The sequence below is a fragment of the Saccoglossus kowalevskii genome, chromosome 5 (genome assembly GCF_978046115.1).
Source record: "Saccoglossus kowalevskii chromosome 5, keSacKowa6.1, whole genome shotgun sequence".
Lineage (NCBI taxonomy): Eukaryota > Metazoa > Hemichordata > Enteropneusta > Harrimaniidae > Saccoglossus > Saccoglossus kowalevskii.
The window spans coordinates 23,539,113-23,557,520 of NC_140645.1; the positions used below are offsets into that span (position 1 = coordinate 23,539,113).

The window sequence follows — 18,408 nt, forward strand, 5'->3', positions numbered from 1 at the left end:
ACACGGGACTGCATAATATAAAGACAACACCTCACTAAAGACAGTTATGGCGTTCTATATACACAGTGTAAATGTGAAATGAACGCGCATTTCTAGTCAGTTGCACATATATTAATGATTAACTCGTACGCATTGTTCAGAGTGGAAATCTTTGACATGAAATCTATAACTTGAAACCAAAATATGTGTATCTTGATAAGACTTCAATAGAAAGTCAAAAGTTCGTGCTCAACAAACATCAGCTGACTCCCAATATCATGTGAGTAGGCACGTGCAGAAAATAAACGGCCATTTTGAGGTTGAACTTGATTTAGGTGTTGCCTTCTATACAAATAGCTTTCTCTGGACCAGCATAGTATTGGGTTTAAACATCGCGCCGGTCATGTCTCCATATTTTTTGTCCCAGCTATTAGGAAAATTGCACGTTATTCGGCAAAAAATGCGAAATGAGAACCAAACCAATTTTGATCACCACCCCACTACAGCCAGGGTATTATGTTCGTTAACAAGCCGATCTTGATTAAAACAGGGAGTCATTTTGTATAACAAAAGGCTGTTGCTCCAGTATCTCCCCCTTTTTTGGATTTACTACTTAGTGGAAATCTTTGACATAAAATCAACAATTTGAAACTAAAATCTGCATATCTAGATAAGACTTCAATAGAAAGTCAAAAGCTCGTGCTCAACAAACATCAGCTGACTCCCTATGTCACGTGAGTAGGGGCGTGTAGAAAATAAACGGCTATTTTGAGGTCGAACCTGATTTAGGCGTCGCCGATGCAGCATTTCACCGTATCAACTCACTGTACTGTATAACATTCAGGTAAGCATACACACAATATTTACTGTATTCACGGTCCGTTTGATTGTCATTCTTTGGACACCAATATTTGAATAGTTACATGCATGCAAAATACGGCATTGTTAGGGTTATGTTTGGTCTTCATAAAGCGTTTGCGCATTTACTTTGGCATTCTGTTTTGTTACACTGTGGGTAGTGGAAGTCCATGGTATTTCTCGAGACAAACACATCCTTGTAAGTCTTTAGAACCTTGCATTTATGAATGCAGAAACGACAAGTTTTATAATCAGTTCACGTCACAGACGAGCGCTCGCTGTTAATAACTTGTTTCCGGCAAGAAATCCGAATTATTTGACTATGCCTGATTTTTAGCGACGTTTTATATAGAACACTGAAGAGAAATTACATATATATTTCATCAAAGGCTACGCGCTTTGGCACAGAAACCGATATTTTCAAATATTTTGTAAAATATTATCTTGCCATCATTAGAAGTTGTGAGCATCTGTCACTCTAGCAACGCCCTTCTTAGTGCATGATTAATACATCTCAATTTATTTCACAGATACAAGCACGAAATGGTAGACTTTTTAGATGACCGGGACTTTGTGCTAAAAGTCTGCAGACACATATGCAAAGTGCTGCAGAGCGAAGATTATAACTTAAAGCTTCAAGAATTGATAGATCCTACCCGCGGTGAAATGACCGCCTTGTTGGAAACGACGAAATTATTACGGCAAAGCACTGTTCTTGGTATCTTGAAGGAATATAACAATTCTTGCGACCCGGACATGGCCTTCACTTTTCTTCATCAGGTTAGAAACAGATATAAAGACGACAAAGAGGTAAATATTGCCATGACTACGGCAGAGAATACAATCTCATGACCATTTTATGTACGCGCTAACTTTAGAAGACATTGTCGTGAATATGTGCCAAGTGAATGCAAATACGTTTTTTTAAAATCAATAATATAGATCTGTAATTTCTTTTGGTATGACCGTCTTTGTAGTAATTTACGACCTTAAGGGGCGGCAGTCGTCGTGTCGCGTCATGTTCGATATGGGACTTACAGCGACGTATACAACGCGTGTAAAATACATTGTTTATTTACGACCACCGCGCTTTATCCTTTTCACCACCAGACTTTCCATCGTCCGAATCGCACGGTTTTCGCGTGCTCGATGTTAACATACTTTCCCACGAACCCGTGCGGGATTGGACAGCAAAGTCGCGTATTTTACCTCGGTAAAATCTATAGATCTGATTGGAGGCGCCTCTATAGCATGCGCCCAATCAAAGGTGGCGTAACACGTGACTACTGGTCATACATATAATGTAGCGCTGCGTTGCCGATGGCGAAGAATCGACGATGCAAGTTTTGGCGGCCTTTCCACAGCTCTTACTTACTTGTCTAGTTCTGAACACAAACTACAGTTGGTCGAATTGATTATGTAGAATTTCACTTGATCCGGTTACAATGCGTATTTGACGCAGGCACTGAAGTCGATTTCATACTTCTGTTCCTTCAACGCACAGCACGGAGACCGGCACGGAACCTCTGCCTCGAGCATGGTTCGGCCTGTGCAAAGTCTAATCAATTGACAGTTTTTACCTCAGAGACATATAGTTGCTATGTTTTCAAACGTGTGACGGTTGAAAATCTAGATTTACATTATAATGATCGAGCATATAGTTTGCATCATGCACACGAATATTACCGTGCATTTCACGGTGGCCGTATGTCGTAGCCGTGTTTCTTTAGTTTAGCGTAAAATGGGGAAACAAATTAATTACATAAATTGGATTTTTAGCCCTCATGTAACAGATACTAACATGTCAGCTCAATATCGGGCTGGGAAGAAAACTTTTACCGTAAAATTGTGTCCGTAATGTAGCTATTAATGTCTCAGGTATAGCCAGTGAGGGAGCACTTAAATACAAGTTGGCTATATATTTTCTGCCAAGGTGTAGTGGTGAGGCAATGTCCGAATAAATGATGCTTGGCTGGCGAAGATGCAGACTTTCTCGCTGTCTCACTTTTTTTTTCTTATATTATTGATTGTTTCTGCAAATGAACAATAATTTTTGGAGGCTCCAGACAAAATTTAAGTTGATTTTCAGTTTTTAATTAAACAGTTCGCTATTTTTGTCTTAGTCTACTGCAAGAAAGTTAAAAGAGGAAACAGAGACATGGTAGAGATATTATGCCATCTCTCTAATTGTACAATTGTTGAAAAATATTTGGACAGGTTTCTTAAAAAAAAAACGCCATTTAACACAAAAATAATATTTCATGGTGACATAGCTTCATGCTTTTACATAATAGACCAGTGAACATTGTTAAACAAGTTTCTCAACAATTATGAGCAGGCTTTTATTTTAACATTTCAATTTCTAGTGACAACTGGCGTAGCAAAATTACTAATGCTTACTAATCACGCAAATTAATAATAACATTTATTCACACTCATTTGTATTTTGTTTTCATTTTTATTTCCACATCGCGTACAGATTTTAGACGTTACTATACATGTTGTGAACACGGACATTCGAATTGGCGATCTAGTGATTGGAGACCCCGTTCCCGATGTTGAGCTTGTGTCTTTAGAAGCGAACAAGCGTATAAGTCTTCTTGATCTGAATACACACAAAGGTAGACCTCTTGCTATTATCGCGTCATCACTATCCTGACCTCCACTACGGGTATGTGTTGTAACAGGCCTAGGTATAATCAAAATCGAATATCACAACAAATTACCAACAAACATACTGACTGGCCGATCAGAACAACCTTCAGAAAATGTACAGTATTGTAATTATAATTGATTTGGATCTTATTACTTCACTATCTTATTACAGGCCATTGTTCATTCTGGTCTTTTATACAAACTGTTTCAAGAATACAAAGAAAAAGTGGACTTCGTGATGGTTTATATCGTTGAAGCTCATCCAATTGGAGGCGATCAGAGAGGACCGCATTACAGTAAACTTCATCAACATCGAACACTGACAGAAAGAATTGACGCAGCAAAGTGAGTGATATTCAGTTACCGTTATGATATAGGAATGGACAGTTTTTTTCCAGGTTATGTTGACATCGCGTTGTTTGTTTAAAGCGTAAATCTAATTAATTGCCTTGATCTTGAATATTGACAGCATTTGTGATGACCAGTGAAAAACACTACATTTTTTGACTGCTCGCATGCGTGTATGTTTTCAGTATCCATTTCAAGTCCACAATCGGGAACTATTACACTTTCATTTGGTTTTGTCCGTACGTCTATACACGTTCGGTGCCATTTCCCAGAAATGCTTTGACAGATCATATTCAAACTCAACACATATGCACTTCTATATTCATTGCCACTTCAGGCTTTTGATAGACTATGGCTGACTTGCGACTACTTTGATCCTTAAAATTGCTAATTTTTTAAATGTGTCCTGCCTCTTTACCGTAAATAAAAAGGCGAGTTTTTAATTTTTTTGTTCTAGAAAGATATCATTGTAATCGAATTTTAAAATGATTATATTTATTTTCTAGAATGCTGATCGATTTAGACACCGAATATCATACATTTACCATGGATCCAAATGACCGTAGTAAAGTGCCAATCGTCGTTGACACAATAGATAACGCATTCGACTCTAAGTTTGCAGCTTCCCCTGACAGAGCTTACGTGGTTTATGAGAATAAAATGGCTTATATTGGACGTCACATCCATCAACAAGTGATTGCTGGAATGTTAATGACCGAAGAATTAAGAAAATGGTTTCAAGTTAATCTCTCTGATGTCTAATATACTTAAGAAAAAAAATTATAATTGCAGATGTTTTGCAATTATATTTAAAATTGATTGAAGTACGTGCTTGATTATTAAATATTTGAAGGTTGTTGATATGCTAATGTTTGCCCTCTGCTTTGACGTACAAATATATAGAATTCACCTATCCATGCTTTTTGTCATGAAATAGTTGAATAACAGTTTATCACATTATTTGACCCTAATATAATGTGTCGAGTATGGTAACGGTTTTACCGCTCAGATCTTTCAATACATTCCCACCAATCATGCCTCATTACAACGAAACATTTTCTGGCATGAACTGGATGGCATCGATAATGTTTAGATCTGTAGTTGTCTGTTAATAAAATATTTTTTGAGACATTTATTAAATTTTAGACGACGAATAATCACAAGAAAACACAACTGTTGTTTTGTTCGCCACTGACAAATTATTCTTAGGTTTGACATAAATCGCACATGTGAAAACTGCAAATAATGATTTTGACAATGATATTTACACTTGCATTTCAATCACATTCAGTACCAATTGAGCAAATTATTACGTCAGTTTGAATCAATTAACATGTTAATAAACAATGTACCGTAATTTTATGCAGATTTTGGGGATAACGGATATGATGAAGCCAGTTTGACAAATGTTGTGATGACAAACAGATTGGCCGATGTTCCACAGATCCTTACCTCGCAGTGTGTATTTCATTTATGGGATTACGATTATATATTACGTAATTGATTATTCCGACTTATAATTGTTGAGGACACGAGTAAAGTCACTGATTACGATTCATGATCATTTTTTCAATGAACGCAAGCTTACAAATTATAATATTTACAATTGTGCTCACATAGTCATGTTAATTTTGCCTTGGAATAATTATTTTCTGGTTATACGATTTGCATGAAAAATAAAGTAATGTATATAATCACGTGTTAGTGTGTATCAAGTATACATCATGTATTCTACAGTATTGTTAACTTAAATATACATTATTTGTTGAATTTGATTTCAATCACGAAAACATAGATTATATGAGTGACTGAAACATACTTTATTCAAAAGAAAAAAAACGCTAATGTATAAACGCACATTATAATTACTAAATAAACTGTAATAACTTTTAGTGAAGTTTGTCATTTTCATTTTACAACTTAATATGGTAACTAGTGATATTTTCTATATATCCACTGAAATATTTGAAAAAAAAACTGTAAAATATTTTATTTTTAGTTGGAAATAATTTCCGCTGAAGAAGCTTTTTGGGTATTTTGTATAGAATTTATTTTTACTGATATTTGATGGGTTCAATGTAAAAAAAATAGGAAAATAGCGAAATTAAATTCTGAGCGAAAATATAGTATTTATCAGTATACGAAGAACACCACTCACGACACTACTTGGGATTCGAAAGTTTGCAAGACCTTAGCACAGGGTTTAATCGGTACTGAAATGTTTAAAGACATACACCTAATGTTAACATGCACATTCTGTATTTTAAACTATATATAAAACGCAGATATCATGTCATTCCAAATACATGAGTCACAATTTGCAAATTTTATGAAGATTAGTTTAGTTTACCCTAACTACCATTCATTGTTCCATAAATGAAACATTGTGTGGCGACATCTGCATAGTTAACGTAAACATACTATAGAAATATTGAACCGGGCCAAGGGCGAAGCTAGGGTCAATATTTGTACTATTATACCAAAAAAACAACACACGTTTTGTAAAAGGCTGCCTTGCAAAATCACTCCTGTCCAAGTTTACAATGACAACATTCACAATGTTCTCTAATCACAAGTAGCCATTTGATTACACTTCCAATGGTTCGTATGTATTTATATTCCATAATACCTTGCCAACTGTCTGTCACATGTGAGATTTGTGTGGGTTCCCACAAGCTACGGGAGACTGCCTGACATTTCGAAAACAATAATCGTGTTGTTCGATGATTATCTCCCGGTTAGAAGTATTCACATAACTCAGCAAGATACACCTTGTTGGACAGAAAATATTACCGTTGTTCGACCTGTTTACATAATGTAGGTGATTCTCGGAGAAAACGACGACAAACATAAACGGAGATTCGGCAGTTTTTAGATCTATCCTAACGTCTGTGCAAACATAGAAGCCAAATATTTTAATTATACCAATGAATTGCAAGCCCGAGCGCTTCAGCCGCATGACCTCGGGCCACAAAAGTCGCATCCAGTCTATAAATGTTAATAGTATGTGTGGCATTTTATCAAGAGGAATCGACCAGGCTAATGTCAGGTGTTCAGGTGTCAATCCAAGATGGCGGCCTAATTATACACCTGCAGCAAGGGTATGCATGTACATAGAGGTGAATTTTGACCATGTCCGGGGCATCGTAATCTGATTAACATATACTTGATTATGATATTGTTCTCTCACTTTGCTCTTACTGCTGTTTTGTAGTACAATACAGAACATCTTATTTAAATTAGGTGTAACTCGAACAATTTAGTATCTCTTCTATTTACCGTTAGTTACCCTATTTCGGAAATATAGTTATATTCGATGCATTAATTTATATCCTGCTCCGGGTGCTGTGGCAACATAATTTCGAATTGTGTGGTCAATTGAAAACGAGGCCTCTTCACCATCTGTGAAATATCGCAACCAGACATGAATGAAACAAATTTCTATGCGCGGAGGAGTCTGAGGTTGTAATGAAAGAATACGTTACGACAACGCAAATTTCAATGCGGCTTCATGTGCACTTATGTTACACATGCGTTGTAGCTGACTTCGGAAACTACCAGAAATGCATAAAATGAATGCAGGACTGTACAGTATAACGTAAAGAAATCCTACATAACAAAAAGATGGGACTGCATAACACAATGGCGTGACTGCATAACGCAAAGACGGGACTGTGTGGCATAGATGTTGGACTGCATAAGAATTAGCCGACTTATGAAACTACCAGAAATGTTCGAATGAATACAATTCTTAACAATAATTCAAGAAATATTGTGTAAAATCACCAACATATTGAGATGTTTAGTGTTACTCAGCCGTAATGTCAAAAGTTCCATATGTTGGTATGAACCAATCAGATTCCTGGGATTCAAATAATATGGAGATGATAAACAATTATTATGTGCAACTGAGGGGTATATGGAGATTTGTCTCTCCGATGCGATTTTTTTTATATGCACCGTAGCTTACATTAATTGTTTTGTCATCCCGATATCAGTAAATTACAAAATCGTAATACTACAAATATTCTAGGAAAAAATAGTTGAGTCGGAGAGTACGTCTGATTCGCAACTAATCCGTTGAAGGGATCACCACTATTAGCAATCGTATAAGATTTCCCGATTTGTGTACCTCTAGTGGTCAACTAACCGTGGTTTCGCATCGTTGTGAGTCCCGATTGGTTCATAGCTCACATCTGTACACCGTTAAACTGACCAGAAGGCAAAATAAGGTGGGAATACTTAGCGTAAAGATTGGACTGCATAACTTAAAAAAATAACAGTACAACTTAAAGATGGAACTACATAACGGAAAGACATAAAGACGGGACTGCATAATACAAAGACAAAACCTCACTAAAGACAGGTATGGCTATTTTATTTTATTTGGCAGTGGTTAAATAAAAAAAAATTGTACAACCTACAATTTTTGCATGCTATTTTTTGCGACATGTTTTCGTTGTTTGCAACATAGACATGGCCGAGTATCATGTTCGGGAGCTGTCAGAGCAAGATTTTCTTGCAGAAACCGGAGAAATCGTCCAGACGGAGAGAGAAACGCTTTGCCACATTAATCTCATTATGTATTTCACGGCAAATAAAAACGAAGCTAGTGTTTCGGTCTTTCACCAACAAACTCACAAATAATCAGAGACAAGGAATGTCCAGTGTCCTTTCTCGCAGTTTTTGGTATAAAAACAAATCCTCTGATAGAGAAGTGGCCGTAGCGATCGAATCTGATGTTTCCGACAACGGCATCCGTGCCCCAGAAAACACCGACATAGTAGCGTCTGAACCAACTCCCGCAGAATCTGGCACCGCTTCCATTTCTAGTACCCACAATCAAAGTACACATGCAGCTTCTTCTTTGTTCCATAACTGCACCATTAGTGGGCCAATTAATATCAGCATAACAAACACAAAATAGAAAATTCGACAACGATAATAAGTCCACAGCACATGTTTTTAAAAATGGCGCACAGTGCGCGCTGCCTGTAATTTCTGCTGATAATTTATTCACACCTATTCATATGTAAATTAAGCGTTGAGTCTGTTCAGTTTATTCAATTTCTAATTATTTGCTAGTTTCTTGCGTTGTAGAAATAAACTTCCTTTGATTGTGATGATATCTAAACTAGCTGTTCTGTGCGTTTCTGTGTACTGAACGCGAGTGTGTGATAGGAGATTAAATACTGGTTCCAGGGCCCATTTCATCTGATCACATTGTCGACCAGCCGATGCTCATTACACGTCGTTCGAAAACATCTCTTTCTTATTTTATAAAAAGGCCGAGGTTGTCGAAAATGCTACAGAAATGAAGTTGGTATAATATAATAGCAATAAACCACCGCCGGAGTCGGGTATACCGCTCGATATCGCTGCCGCTCGTGCATATATATGTTGTGAATTGTGCAATATCGAGTGGTATACCCGCCTCCGGCGGTGGTTTATTGCTTAATTAATTCGTACGCATTGTTCTGAGTGGAAATCTTTGACATAAAATCTATAACTTGAAACCAAAATCTGCATATCTAAATAAGACTTCAATAGAAAGTCAAAAGTTCGTGCTCAACAAACATCAGCTGACTCCCAATGTCATGTGAGTAGGCACGTGCAGAAAATTTAGGTGTTGCCTTCTGTAAAAATAGCTTTCTCTAGACCAGCATAGTATGGGGTTTGAACATCGCGCCGGTCATGTCTCCATATTTTTTGTCCCATTTATTAGGACAATTGCACGTTTTTCGGCAGAAAAATGCAAAGGGAGGATCAAACTACTTTTGATCACCACCCACTACAGCCAGTGTATTATGTCCGTTAACAAGCCCCGAGCGACTGGCATAGAAAAAGAATTCTGAAATTTGGCAATGTCCATACTCATTAATCCACTTATTAGGACCATGCAGACACTCTATACCATATCAGATTTCGATTTTGGTTAAGACTTCAGGAAGTCATATTGTATAACAAAAGTCTGTTGCTCTAGTATTTCCCCCTACTTCGGGTTTACCACTTAGTGTCAATCTTTGACATAAAATCAACAATTTGAAACGAAAATCTGCATATCTAGATAAGACTTCAATAGAAAGTCAAAAGCTCGTGCTCAACGAACATCAGCTGACTCCCTATGTCACGTGAGTAGGGGCGTGTAGAAAATAAACAGCCATTTTGAGGTCGAACCTGATTTAGGCGTCGCCGATGCAGCATTTCACCGTATCAACTCACTGTACTGTATAACATTCAGGTAAGCATACACACAATATTTACTGTATTCACGGTTCGTTTGATTGTCATTCTTTGGACACCAATATTTGAATAGTTACATGCATGCAAAATACGGCCTTGACATATATATTATGTTGGGGTTATGTTTGGCCTTCACTGAGCGTTTGCGCACAAAGTCAAACTTATCAAACTCCACTGTACTTTGGCATTCTTTCTTGTCACACTGTGGGTAGTGGAAGTCGATTTTGTTTCTCGAGACAAACATATCCTTGTAGGTCTTTAGAACCTTGCATTTATGAATCCCGAAACAACAAGATTTATAATCACAGTTCACACCATAGACTAGCCTGACAAGTTGGCGTAGGTGGCGCCCTGGACTGCTGCGATCCCCTCAGAATCGCCTCCGGCAAAGCGAAAACAACCTGGCATTCACCGTCTCTTACTTGCCGGGCGACGTGGTGATCGTGCTGTGCCGATCCTATCAGAGCAGCAGAAATCCCGTAATTTAAACATCGATTAACTTGGTCTACCATCAGAGATAATTAAAGGGGAAATAACTAATATTAGTGGCGTTCACGAGTCGAGTCGGCACGTGCCGAAAAGAACTCGATCTCGGTCCCGATAGACGCTTGGGACCGAAACTCGGCATGTGCCGAGATTTGCTGCCTGACCGCTCGACACAAGCCGAAATCACCCCTTCGGTGGTAAATTTAAGAAAAAACATATGTCGATTGATACTAGCATGAAATGACGATGACAGGAATTTCAGATATACTAATATATGTTCGGATGCTGTAGTAATGAATGAAATGAATGTAAACCGACGTCAGCGACGCTTATTTATGTGCTGCTGCAACCTGTATTTTCTTGCACATTTTACATTGACTTGAAAAAAAAAAATTGTTTTTCGAATCTTCTTTGCCGTTCACGTGCACGATGGCTCGTAATAAACACCATTGCAACAAATGAATATAATTTCACTATAGCCAGTATTATTATCATCATATGCGTATCATTTTCCATGTTTGGGCCAACAGATCGACGAATGAGAGCGTGATTTCGGCACGAGCCCAGTCGGTCCTGAATAACGAGAACACAACTTCTGTTATCCCTCTGCAGACACAACGGATTACAAATTTCGACACGTGCCGAGATCCCGTAACGTGAACCACAGGGATAGAGGGACTGTGCGTGAACGTAGTAATTATCGATCCTGAACTTTCTGAACAAATATCAAATGCTTTTGGCGCCAGCGAATAAACCAGTGATTTCCCAAAGCCAGTTGGTAGAATAATCAACGCATCTTCACCCCGATCATGGAAGGTACTAACGTCGTGGCTCCTTCCGTTAGTACCTTCCATGCCCCGATACAGTGACGCAATTCCGAGTTTTTGTTCAGACTTCAACTGGATGTTCAATTTGCTCTCAAGTTCAACAATAGCCTGTTTGATAGAGTTCATGACTAAGTTGAACATTTAACTGGTACGTATGTCCACGGAAATTTAACGCGTGCTGTCGACAACCCCACACAAACGAGTTGGTAAACAATGGATAGGAAGACGATCAGAAGTGATAAGTTGTTGTCTCAACAATCGCAACGCTTCGTGAATGACGGATGTCAAAATCAACAGTTTCTGAAATCTGATTAGTGCCGACAAAAAGTTGTCGGAGTTAAGAGAAAACTACACTATTCTGTCAGGCGTTGGTGGGGATCGCAACAGTCCAGGGCGCTACCTACGCCAACTTGTCATGCTAGCCACAGACGAGCGCTCGTCATTAATAAATTGTTTCCGGTAAGAAATCCGAATTATTTGACTATACCTGATTGTTAGTGATGTTTTCTATAGAACACTGAAGAGAAATTACATATATATTTCATTGCACACAAAGGCTACGCGCTTTGGCACAGAAACCGATATTTTCAAATATTTTGTAAAATATTATCTTGCCATTGTCATGAATTTGTTTTCGGGTATCTGTTGACCGACTTAATTAACTGATTATTAGCGAATTGCTGTGTTATGTCTGTCATCGTGTAGGCCTATTTGAAGTTTTGGACGGAACTTGGCTCAGTGATTTGGAACTAATTACGAGATAATCGTCGCCATTCTGACAGCTTATATTCATAGTTATTAATGTAGTGAACGATTAATCAAAAGATATGACGTATTCAGTACTTAGTGTGATTGGCTTTATGATTGAAGGTTACGCCCTAGAGTCTTTTTACTGATTTGTAATTGGTTAGAGTATTGAAAATGAATAAAGAGAGTTTGAGTTGGTCTTGGCGAATACTCCACGACAGACGCAGTCAGTCCGAGAGAGTCTTGGGGCGAGCCTTGACGCAGTCCAGTCTTGGGCGAGTCTTGGTTCAGCCTTGTGAGAGTCTTGGGGACTTTTTCCCCAGGGCGCTGTGTCTTATAGAGTGCTCCAAAAGATCGACTAAGACGAGAGCTGAAACGTATTTCGTTGTGTGTGCCTTATTTGACTGCAAAGTTAAAGTGATTTTCCCGATCCCGTACCTCAAGGGGACGAGATAGAGAGACGAGACGAGTTTCCCCCCTGACAAGTGTGGAGAACCCAGAGAGAAGAGAGATTTCCCCCTGATACCATCATTAGAAGTTGTGAGCATCTGTCACTCTAGCAACTCCCTTCTTAGCGCATGATTAATAAATCTCAATTTATTTCACAGATATAATCACGAAATGGAAGACTTTTTAGATGACCGGGACTTAGTGCTAAAAGTTTGCGTACACATTTGCAAAGTGCTGCAGAGCGAAGATTATAAGCTAAAGCTTCAAGAATTGATAGATCCTACCCGCGGTGATATGACCGCCTTGTTGGAAAGGACGAAATTATTACGGCAAAGCACAGTTCTTGGTATTTTGAAGGAATATAACAATTCTTGCGACCCGGATATGGCCTTCACTTTTCTTCATCAGGTTAGAAACAGACATAAAGACGACAAAGAGGTAAATATTGTCATGACTACGGCAGAGAATACAATCTCGTGACCATTTTATCTACGCGCTAACTTTAGAAGACATTGTCGTGATTATGTGCCAAGTGAATGCAAATACGTTTTTTGTAAGATAAATAATATAGATCTGTAATTTCCAACTTTCTTTTGGTATGACCGTCTTTGTGGTAATTTACGACCTTAAAGGGCGGCAGTCGTCGCGCCGCGCCCTGTTCGATATTTGACCTCAGACTAGTAATACAATTACAATTACAATTGTATTACTAGTCTGAGATTTGACTTATAGAAACGTATACAACGCGTGTAAAATACATTGTTTATTTACATGAAATTTGAACACGAGCTGCGCGACGACCACCGCGCTTTAACCGTTTCACCACCAGACTTTCCATCGTCCGAATCGCACGATTTTGCGTGCTCGATGTTGCCATACTTTCCCACGAACCCGTGCGGGATTGGACTGCAAAGTCGCATATTTTACCTCGGTAAAATCCATAGATCTGATTGGAGGCGCCTCTATAGCATGCGCCCAATCAAGGGTGGCGTAACACGTGACAACTGATCATAAATATAATGTAGAGAAGAATCGCCGATGCAATTTTTGGCGGCCTTTCTACAGCTCTTACTTGCCAAGATTGTGTTTGGTATATTGTCTAGTACTGAACACAAACTACAGTTGGCCGAACTGATTATGTAGACTATCACTTAAATCGGTTATAATGCGTATTTGACGCAGGCACCGGTGTCGATTTCATGCGTCTGTTCCTTCGACGTACAGCACGGAGACCGGTACGGAGCCTCCGCCTCGAGCATGGTTCGGTCTGTGCAAAGTCTAATCAATTCACAGTTCTTACCTCAGAGAAATATAGTTGCTATGTTTTCAAACGTGTGACTTTTGAAAATGTAGATTTACATTACACTGATCGAGCATATAGTTTGCATCATGCACATTACCGTGCATTTCTCGGTGGGTGTACGTCGTAGCCGTGTTTCTTTAGATTAGCGTAAAAACAAACTAATGACATGAATTGGATTTTTAGCCCTCATGTAACAGATACTAACATGTCAGCTCAATCTCTGGCTGGGAAGAAAACTTAGACTGTACAATTTTGTCCGCGATGCAGCTACAAATGCCTCAGGTATTGCCAGAGAGGGCGCACTTAAATACAAGTTGGCTATATATTTTCTGCCCAAGGTGTAGTGATGAGGCAATGTCCGAATAAATAATCCTTGGCTGGCGAAGATGCAGACTTTCTCGCTAAAATTGTTTTGCCATTTTTTATGAGCAGGCTTTTATTTTATGATTTTAATTTCTTGTGACAACTGTCGTAGCAAAATCACTAATGCTTACTAATCACGCAAATTAATAATAAAATTTATTAACACTCATTTGCATTTTTTTTATTCTTATTTCCACATCGCGTACAGATTTTAGACGTTACTTTACCTGTTGTGAACACGGACATTCGAATTGGCGATCTAGTGATTGGAGACCCCGTTCCCGATGTTGGGCTTGTGTCTTTAGAAGCGAACAAGAGTATAAATCTTCTTGATCTGAATACACACAAGGATAGACCTCTTGCTATTATAGCGTCATCACTATCCTGACCTCCACTACGGGTATGTGTTGTAACAGGCCTAGGTATAATCAAAATCGAATATCACAACAAATTACCAACAAACATACTAACTGGCCGATCAGAACAACCTCCAGATAATGTCCAGTATTGTAATTATAATTGATTTGGATCTTATTACGTCATTATCTTATTACAGGCCATTGTTCATTCTGGTCTTTTATACAAACTGTTTCAAGAATACAAAGAAAAAGTGGACTTCGTGATGGTTTATATCGTTGAAGCTCATCCAATTGGAGGCGATGAGAGAGGACCGCATTACAGTAAACTTCATCAACATCGAACACTGACGGAAAGAATTGACGCAGCAAAGTGAGTGATATTCAGATACCGTTATGATATGGGAATGGAAAGTTTCTTTTCCAGGTTATGTTGACATCGCGTTGTTTATTTAAAGCGTAGATCTAATTAATTGTCTTGATCTTGAATATTGACAGCATTTGTGATGACCAGGGAAGAACACTACATTTTTTGAGTGTTCGCATGCGTGTATGTTTTCAGTTTCCATTTCAACTCCACTATCGGGAACTATTACACTTTCATTTGGTTTTGTCCGTGCGTCTATGCACGTTCGGTGCCATTTCCCAGAAATGCTTTGACAGATCATATTTAAACTCAACACATATGCACGTCTATATTCATTGCCACTTCAGGCTTTTGATAGACTATGGCTGACTTGCGACTACTTTGATCCTTAAAATTGCTAATTTCTTAAATGTGTCCTGCCTCTTTACCGTAAATAAAAAGGCGAGTTTTTAATTTTTTTGTTCCAGAAAAGATATCATTGTAATCGAATTTTAAAATGATTATATTTATTTTCTAGAATGCTGATCGATTTAGACACCGAATATCATACATTTACCATGGATCTAAATGACCGTAGTAAAGTGCCAATCGTCGTTGACACAATAGATAACGCATTCGACTCTAAGTTTGCAGCTTCCCCTGACAGAGCTTACGTGGTTTATGAAAATAAAATGGCTTATATTGGACGTCATATCCATCAACAAGTGATTGCTGGAATGTTAATAACCGAAGAATTAAGAAAATGGTTTCAAGTTAATCTCTCTGATGTCTAATATACTTAATTATAATTGCAGATGTTTTGCAATTATATTTAAAATTGATTGAAGTACGTGCTTGATTATTAAATATTTGAAGGTTGTTGATATGCTAATGTTTGCCCTCTGCTTTGACGTACAACTATATAGAATTCACCTATCCATGCTTTTTGTCATGAAATAGTTGAATAACAGTTTATCACATTATTTGACCCTAATATAATGTGTCGAGTATGGTAACGGTTTTACCGCTCAGATCTTTCAATACATTCCCACCAATCATGCCTCATTACAACGAAACATTTTCTGGCATGAACTGGATGGCATCGATAATGTTTAGATCTGTAGTTGTCTGTTAATAAAATATTTTTTGAGACATTTATTAAATTTTAGACGACGAATAATCACAAGAAAACACAACTGTTTTGTTCGCCACTGACAAATTATTCTTAGGTTTGACATAAATCGCACATGTGAAAACTGCAAATAATGATTTTGACAATGATATTTACACTTGCATTTCAATCACATTTAGTACCAATTGAGCAAATTATTACGTCAGTTTGAATCAATTAACATGTTCATAAACAATGTACCGTAATTTTATGCAGATTTTGGGGATAACGGATATGATGAAGCCAGTTTGACAAATGTTGTGATGACAAACAGATTGGCCGATGTTCCACTGATCCTTACCTCGCAGTCTGTATATCATTTATGGGATTACGATTATATATTACGTAATTGATTATTCCGACTTACAATTGTTGAGGACACGAGTAAAGTCACTGATTACGATTCATGATCATTTTTTCAATGAACGCAAGCTTACAAATTATAATATTTACAATTGTGCTCACATAGTCATGTTAATTTTGCCTTGGAATAATTATTTTCTGGTTATACGATTTGCATGAAAAATAAAGTAATGTATCTAATCACGTGTTAGTGTGTATCAAGTATACATCATGTATTCTACAGTATTGTTAACTTACATATACATTATTTGTTGAATTTGATTTCAATCACGAAAACATAGATTATATGAGTGACTGAAACATACTTTATTCAAAGGAAAAAAACGCTAATGTATAAACGCACATTATAATTACTAAATAAACTGTAATAACTTTTAGTGAAGTTTGTCATTTTCATTTTACAACTTAATATGGTAACTAGTGATATTTTCTATATATCCACTGAAATATTTGAAAAAAAACTGTAAAATATTTTATTTTTAGTTGGAAACAATTTCCGCTGAAGAAGCTTTTTGGGTATTTTGTATAGAATTTATTTTTACTGATATTTGATGGGTTCAATGTAAAAAAAAAATAGGAAAATAGCGAAATTAAATTCTGAGCGAAAATATAGTATTTATCAGTATACGAAGAACACCACTCACGACACTACTTGGGATTCGAAAGTTTGCAAGACCTTAGCACAGGGTTTAATCGGTACTGAAATGTTTAAAGACATACACCTAATGTTAACATGCACATTCTGTATTTTAAACTATATTTAAAACGCAGATATCATGTCATTCCAAATACATGTGTCACAATTTGCAAATTTTATGAAGATTAGTTTAGTTTACCCTAACTACCATTCATTGTTCCATCAATGACACATTGTGTGGCGACATCTGCATAGTTAACGTAAACATACTATAGAAATATTGAACCGGGCCAAGGGCGAAGCTAGGGTCAATATTTGTACTATTATACCAAAAAAACAACACACGTTTTGTAAAAGGCTGCCTTGCAAAATCACTCCTGCCCAAGTTTACAATGACAATATTCACAATGTTCTCTAATCACAAGTAGCCATTTGATTATACTTCCAATGGTTCGTATGTATTTATATTCCATAATACCTTGCCAACTGTCTGTCACATTTGAGATTTTTGTGGGTTCCCACAAGCTACGGGAGACTGCCTGACATTTCGAAAACAATAATCGTGTTGTTCGATGATTATCTCCCGGTTAGAAGTATTCACATAACTCAGCAAGATACACCTTGTTGGACAGAAAATATTACCGTTGTTCGACCTGTTTACATAATGAAGGTGATTCTCGGAGAAAACGATGACAAACATAAACAGAGATTCGGCAGTTTTTAGATCTATCCTAACGTCTGTGCAAACATAGAAGCCAAATATTTTAATTATACCAATGAATTGCAAGCTCGAGCGCTTCAGCCGCATGACCTCGGGCCACAAAAGTCGCATCCAGTCTATAAATGTTAATAGTATGTGTGGCATTATATCAAGAGGTATCGACCAGGCTAATGTCAGGTGTTCAGGTGTCAATCCAAGATGACGGCCTAATTATACACCTGCAGCAAGGGTATGCATGTACATAGAGGTGAATTTTGACCATGTCCAGGGCATCGTAATCTGATTAACATATACTTGATTATAATATTGTTCTCTCACTTTGCTCTTACTGCTGTTTTGTAGTACAATACAGAACATCTTATTTAAATTAGGTGTAACTCGAACAATTTAGTATCTCTTCTATTTACCTTTAGTTACCCTATTTCGGAAATATAGTTATATTCGATGCATTAATTTATATCCTGCTCCGGGTGCTGTGGCAACATAATTTCGAATTGTGTGGTCAATTGAAAACGAGGCCTCTTCACCATCTGTGAAATATCGCAACCAGACATG

The 18,408-nt window shown here is 37.5% G+C and overlaps 3 protein-coding genes across 3 annotated transcripts; all 3 read left to right on the plus strand.

Annotated features, from left to right (window-relative positions):
- Positions 1-1,380: 1,380 nt before the first annotated feature.
- LOC146745904 (uncharacterized) lies at positions 1,381-4,620 on the plus strand. The gene is made up of 3 exons (XM_085498804.1): positions 1,381-1,647; positions 3,665-3,837; positions 4,347-4,620. The coding sequence occupies exons 1-3, from the start codon at positions 1,381-1,383 to the stop codon at positions 4,600-4,602; spliced, it is 696 nt and encodes a 231-aa protein (XP_085354930.1). The 3' UTR covers positions 4,603-4,620.
- Positions 4,621-9,996: 5,376 nt separating this feature from the next.
- Positions 9,997-16,675, plus strand: LOC146745905 (uncharacterized). Its single transcript, XM_085499638.1, has 5 exons — positions 9,997-10,081; positions 12,752-13,031; positions 14,468-14,659; positions 14,816-14,988; positions 15,500-16,675. The coding sequence occupies exons 2-3, from the start codon at positions 12,765-12,767 to the stop codon at positions 14,645-14,647; spliced, it is 447 nt and encodes a 148-aa protein (XP_085355764.1). The 5' UTR covers positions 9,997-10,081; positions 12,752-12,764; the 3' UTR covers positions 14,648-14,659; positions 14,816-14,988; positions 15,500-16,675.
- Positions 14,882-15,755, plus strand: LOC146745906 (type I iodothyronine deiodinase-like). Its single transcript, XM_085498805.1, has 2 exons — positions 14,882-14,988; positions 15,500-15,755. The coding sequence occupies exons 1-2, from the start codon at positions 14,882-14,884 to the stop codon at positions 15,753-15,755; spliced, it is 363 nt and encodes a 120-aa protein (XP_085354931.1).
- Positions 16,676-18,408: the final 1,733 nt, after the last annotated feature.

Excerpts from the sequence above, each read along its gene's own strand:
- LOC146745904 (XM_085498804.1), top strand. The coding sequence starts at position 1,381 with ATGGTAGACTTTTTAGATGACCGGGACTTTGTGCTAAAAGTCTGCAGA. Across the intron at positions 1,648-3,664 it reads GATATAAAGACGACAAAGAG|GCCATTGTTCATTCTGGTCT; the intron begins GTAAATATTGCC and ends ATCTTATTACAG. Across the intron at positions 3,838-4,346 it reads GAAAGAATTGACGCAGCAAA|AATGCTGATCGATTTAGACA; the intron begins GTGAGTGATATT and ends TTTATTTTCTAG.
- LOC146745905 (XM_085499638.1), top strand. The coding sequence starts at position 12,765 with ATGGAAGACTTTTTAGATGACCGGGACTTAGTGCTAAAAGTTTGCGTA. Across the intron at positions 13,032-14,467 it reads GACATAAAGACGACAAAGAG|ATTTTAGACGTTACTTTACC; the intron begins GTAAATATTGTC and ends CATCGCGTACAG.
- LOC146745906 (XM_085498805.1), top strand. The coding sequence starts at position 14,882 with ATGGTTTATATCGTTGAAGCTCATCCAATTGGAGGCGATGAGAGAGGA. Across the intron at positions 14,989-15,499 it reads GAAAGAATTGACGCAGCAAA|AATGCTGATCGATTTAGACA; the intron begins GTGAGTGATATT and ends TTTATTTTCTAG.